The 6,000-nt window shown below is 39.5% G+C and overlaps 1 protein-coding gene across 4 annotated transcripts in view; it reads left to right on the forward strand.

Moving 5' to 3' along the window:
• Positions 1–2,936, forward strand: part of pam (peptidylglycine alpha-amidating monooxygenase) — a 73,202-nt gene extending 70,266 nt beyond the window's left edge. For all 4 annotated transcript variants that reach the window (XM_083929626.1, XM_083929627.1, XM_083929628.1 and 1 more), the window contains one exon: positions 217–2,936. In XM_083929626.1, coding sequence (XP_083785752.1) covers positions 217–395 — 179 coding nt within the window. In that variant the 3' untranslated portion in view covers positions 396–2,936. The remainder of the gene's footprint in view (positions 1–216) is intronic.
• The last annotated feature ends 3,064 nt before the right edge of the window (positions 2,937–6,000 follow it).

The following is a 6,000-nucleotide window of genomic DNA, read 5'->3' on the forward strand; positions in this document are numbered from 1 at the left end:
CTCGCTTCAAAGCCTCAATACAGGACACGTCACTAGTTTGGGGTACAGTTGTGTCTTTTGTTTTACAAATGAAATCTACCACAGACTCTTGGCCAGTTTGAATATTGTAGCCATAAGACCAATGACTCATTTGTGTTTGTGATAAGTGCAGATATGTTATTACATGTCATATCATGTTAGTAAGATGTTCCTCTTTGGTGTTCTCCCCGTTGCCAGGTAAAGCTGTGGGCAGTCTGAACCTGGGGAACTTCTTTGCATCCCATAAGGGTTACAGTCATCAGGGCTTCGACCAGCTGAGTACTGAAGGGAGCGACCGGGAGAGGAACGATGAGGACAGCAGCGACTCAGAGAATGAAGAGTACTCCGCTCTGCCGCCTCCTCACTCCTCCTCTTAGACGCTCTGGGGCCAGCCACCAAACATCTTCTTTTTTGGCTATCCAAGATGTACGTTATTCATCATGTGTGTAACTGCTGTGTTAGCTGCCAATCTTATTGTTTATATATTTAAAAAAATACTGTATATAAAAATAATTTAGAATTTATTTAATCTTCATTTAATTTACCCGTGGTCACTATGAAAGATCAATTTTCACAAATCAAACTATTATTAGCACAGTCCCTTCGACAAATGTTAGAAATATCTGGTGTCAGATTCAGCCTTAAAACAGGACCACATCTGCCAATGGACTGTAAGGACTACTTTTTATTCCTGCAGTTTGGAAACAGGTAAAACTAAACTGAACCATTGCTGGATTTTTATTTTAACTTGTTTTTCATGGTGTGAGATTTCAATACTGAAGTTTAACAGCACTGATACTGTAAAGTATACGGTATAGACCGTTTAGTTGAACTGAAAAAGTGCATCCTACCTTCCATAAATCTTTTCCATGTAGTAAAGCTGCACACAGAGCATAAGCACCATTTCACTTGTCATTTTGTGCCTTTTTCACATCTGTATTTTGCCTTTCTTCAGCACCTGCCAGTGTACCATGAGATGAAAACAACTGCTGCTATTAGGGCTTGTACTGTATTGATTTTTCTTCCATTTAAGTGAATGGAAAATGGATATTTACGTGTGCGTGTGATGCCAATCAAAGCCAAGTCTCAAGCACTGGAACTCCATCAAACTCGCTAACTTCAGAAAACATAAAGAAACATTTTTATATTTGCAGGTTTTAACTCCTTACTTACAAAAGGTATATACTTTTTTTTGCTCTCCATTGTTGCATGTATGCTGTACTCTCAAAACTTCCTTGAGGTGTGAAATCCAAGCACAGAACATGTCTGTGTAGAGTTAAAACAGTCCACACTGTATCACCTAAGTGTAGGGCTGCAACTAACATTTATTTTCATCGTTTAGTTATCAATTGGCAAATCTTGATTACTTGATCAATCATCCCCTCTATAAAATGTCAGAAAATATTTAAAACTGAGCTGACTCAGACTGTCTGAAGTAGTGGTGCTGGATACACGGCTGTGTTTTTATTCTTAGGTCCCTATTCTTTACCCTTCTGTGTATCTGTTTTTGTACGTCATGTACTTAAAGTTGTACTCCGTAAGGTTTTCATCTAGTTAACTGTCATTTAAGTTCCTTTCGATCACAGAGTGAGTTAAAACAATGGTGATTGATCACTTATGAAATAATTTGTTACTGATTATTCCAATATCTGTGTCTGTGGAGACATTCCCTCTCTAGATGGAAATAATCCCCCATGTTAGTCACTCTGCTGACAGACGTTGGTCTGTCGGCCCAGATCGTCACCAACGGTTATGCTGCATTCACTTGTAATCGGAAATCGTGAACTTCCAACTTCTGAGTCAGGCTTGTAGTAAGGGCAGAAGTGTAATAGGAACGTGTGTGTGTGTGTGGATTAAAAAGGGGAACATATAGGGGACGGACTGAAAGTAGAGAGGTGAATGTGTTTCAATAAAGTTTACAAAAGAGCAAAAAAAAAAAAATACAATTTTCAACACACATAGTGACTGTGAACGTGACAAGATGGAGGCTCTGAAAGTACAAGCTTACCTGCAGTTACATCTTACTGCCAAAGAGGCCGCTGGAAACAACATATCTCAATTCTTATGTACAACTTTACTGAACCTGAGGGAAATGAAACCAGAAATACAACTACAACAGCAGATATAAGAATCTGTAACCACGAAGATTAATTGATTTAAAAATGCTTGATTGCAGATTAATTCCCTTTAAATCAAAATTGAATTGACTAATCTCTCCATATATATATATATATATATATATATATATATATATTTTTTTTTTTTTTTTATTGTATGGAAAACCAATTGATACAACTTGTAGTGAACAGGCTTAAACATGCAGAGCAGCTTGTATGGTTCTGCATCTTTAGTTTAATGTGAACCATTGTGCACAGGTAGAACAGCTGTTGAAAATCCCATTACACTGTTACACACTGGATTCGCTTCTCAACAACTAGTCCATTGCTTGAGATTTGACTTTAAATTCAAAATTATTTATTGATCATGTTTGATTTGATCAATTACTAATTTATAGGAATGAATGGAAAACTGAGAATATAGGAAACCTGTTCACTCAAACCTACAGCACAAGTCCCATGTCATCAATCACAGTTATTCAGTGAAAGCTGAATCAAGAACATTGAGTAGCACTTATATTGCAACAATGAAGCTTTTCACAGCATACTCCTCATGAAAATACACAGATGACACACAAAGATGGTGGGATGAAGAATGTTGTCCAATCAGAATATTCAGTGTCTTTCTGTATTCTCAGATTTCAGTTAATTTGCTCAATCTTTGATTCCCTGCTCCCTGACTCTCATCTACTATGTTTCTATCCATATGCTCAGTTTGTCATACACTTTGAATGATTCCCTTCATGGCATGCCATATAAATTGCATTTTGTGGAACATATGTTGCTATCTGATATTTATTTTGACAGTGGATTTGCTGCAAGAGTACTATTTTTAGTAAATGTTATTTGTGTAATAAAGTATCTGCAAAGCATCACAGTTTCATGGATGTTGTGGGATCAGACCAGTTAGGCAGGTGGTTGAATGGCTAATGTCATCACTATTGAGTAGCTCTACATCTTTATTCTTCATACAATTATTTTTCACGTCATCAGCCAAATGGAACAACATGAACGTCTTTCAGGAGAGACCATTTAGGTGTTTTTCGGACTCGAGGGACCTTTTCATAGTTCTAAGAAAACCCCTTTGATTCTGTCCGCACATCAAGAACCAGGAACAATTGTAGTTCTTAGAACCTTTATTTTAGCTCCTACACAAAGACAAAAAAATAATGGATGTAGCCACCGTGATGTCACCCATGGTTTGTGGACTACCATTTTGAAGCCAGGGGTTTGTCATTTTGCATTCGCCATCTTGGTAATTTGGAGACATATTTGGACAAGAGGGAGCGCTAAGCCGCTGTTGATTTAAGGGGCACACATCATACGATGGACTTTTGCCAGCAGCTGAGCACAGAGTTCCTGTTGGCATTAATCTACGTGTGCTGCAGTCTGTGCTGGTTGAAAATCAGCAGTTGTTCTTACGGCCAGGCCAGATTGCACGTCAGCAGGGCGTGTGCATTGCCGAACCTGTGGCTTTTTTATGTCAGCACCCATGTTAACAGGTTAGAGCAGCCACACTGCCCACCTGAGCAGCTCGAGAAAGAGGTCTCGCCTTTTTTTGACTGCAACATGTGAGCGGTTTGCAGCAAAGAGAATGGTCTTTTGACAGTCATATCAACATAATAGCTCTTTCAATACAGTTTCGATGTGTATAAAATATGCCAAAGACATGGACAAAATGTAGATATGTTTCAGTTTTATTTCTGTGGACAGAATCTCAACCTTCTTTGTCTGAAACAAATTCAACATTTATATTTAATCAGCCTGCTTTCACGGTAAATCAGAGTTTGTGACCAGTTATTGACACTGGGTCAGAGAATCCTTCGCTCTGATTAGTTGTCGGTTGGATGCAGTGGATCTAGCCGATTCAAGATTCAAGAAGCTTTATTTATCCCGAGGGAAATTATTGTGCAACAGTTTCAATACAAAGGTGGGAAAGGATCAGAGTAACAATAAGCTAACAATCAAATCAAAATAAAGCTAACGTAAAATAAATCAAACAATTAACAAGTGTGACAGAGTGCAACAGACATTGTGGTTAAGCGTAGGTATATACAATATACAACAATACGCACTGTGCAGTTTAGCAGCAGATTGAAATAAAATAAGTACAAACTAAATAAGTGAGAAGGAGCGATAAGTGTTAACAGTGTTAAAAATGTAGCAGCATTTCCTACAGAACTAAGTTACAGTATGGCACAGTGAAGTGTAGCAGCCTTTCTTACTGAAGTAAGTTAGTCAGTTACAGTAAAGTACAGTGTAGCAGCATTTCCTACAGAACTAGGTTACAGGAAAGAACAGTAAAGTGTAGCAGCAGTAAGTTACAGTACCACAAAGATAAAGTGATGTAGTGGTGATATAAAGTGACAGTGTAAAGTGTAGCAGAATTTCTTACTGAAGTACGTGACAGAACAACTGAATAAAGTGGTGCAGTGATGATATCAAGTGACAAAGTGACATTTTCTCAGGATACAGTGTCTCCACTGTTCCTTACCTGACCGGGGGGAGATGAATTTTAAAGTTTGATGGCCACTGGAAGAAAAGACTTCCTCAGGCGTTCAGTATTACACCGGGGGAGAATGAGTCTGTGGCTGAAGGTGCTTCTGCTGGAGGTCAGCAGCTGGTGGAGAGGGTGAGAGTTGTTGTCCAGGATGCTGTGCAGTTTGGACAGCATCCGCATCTCAGACACCACCACCAAAGAGTCCAGTTTGACCCCCAGGACGGAGCCAGCCTTCCTGATCTTACTGATTCTCTTTGCGTCTGCTGCCCTCAGTCTGCTACCCCAGCACACAACAGCAAAGAAGATGGCACTGGCTACCCCACCGACTGGTAGAACATCCTCAGCATAATGTGGATGTGAAACTAAGAGCACAACAGAGAGAAGTAGAGATACAATGCTATTTCACATTTTCTGCCTCATTATGCTATCAGGATACAGTGACAGTTTCAGCAAATATGAACATTGTTTTTACAGAAAGTAACTAACTTCAGCTTTAAGCCCCCTTCCCAACCATCTGCCATGATATGGTTAGTACCAGTGGATTCCTTGGGTTGTAGTCATGGTAGTGTAGTTTCAGATGTAGTTCAAGCCTTAAAGCTGAGCCTCTACAGCAGGGGTGGAGAACCCATGCTCGTTGAGGGCCACTGTCCTGCATGTTTTACGTTTCTTTCTGCTCTAACACACCTGAGTCCGACAATTATTAAACCCCTGACAAGCTTCAGCTGCTTTATACCGAGCAGAGAATTAGAATCAGGTGTGTTAGAGCAGAGAGAAACCTAAAAGTGCAGGACAGTGGCCTTCCAGGAGCACCCCTGCTCTACAGCCTCATTGACAAAAAGTCAGTGGGACAGCCCGTAGGCAGGTTAATAAATATTATTTTGGAAAGACTAAGACTGATGAAAACTCAAGCTAGGGGTTTAACTGTTTCATTTCAAAATGAAAACAATCTCCGTCCACATAAGCAATTTAGAAATAATCTCCATTCATATTTACACACCTGAAAACGCATATAACATGACAGGTAGCAGACTGTCTAATGTTACTGTGTGGTTGTCTACAGCCACATGTTGAAAGTTCATGTTCAAGTTCAGAGGAAGAACAGGACATTTTACCCCAATATTGGACAGTTTTAACAGTAGTTCCTCTGATTGGATGGTCAATGGGCAACGCACTGATTGGCTACTCAGCTCAAGTGTAAAAACAGGGTCAAAATGCATCTAACTGTGGCTTACACAGACGGGAAATGTACGATGTCTGTGTCAGACTTTGTGAAACCTATGGTCTATGGTCTGTTTACAAGGACAGCAGTCCAGACTACAGAAGCAACACAAAGTCAATATATTTCTGTCCATACAATTTTATTCC

This window comes from Echiichthys vipera (genome assembly GCF_963691815.1).
Source record: "Echiichthys vipera genome assembly, chromosome: 16".
NCBI lineage: Eukaryota > Metazoa > Chordata > Actinopteri > Perciformes > Trachinidae > Echiichthys > Echiichthys vipera.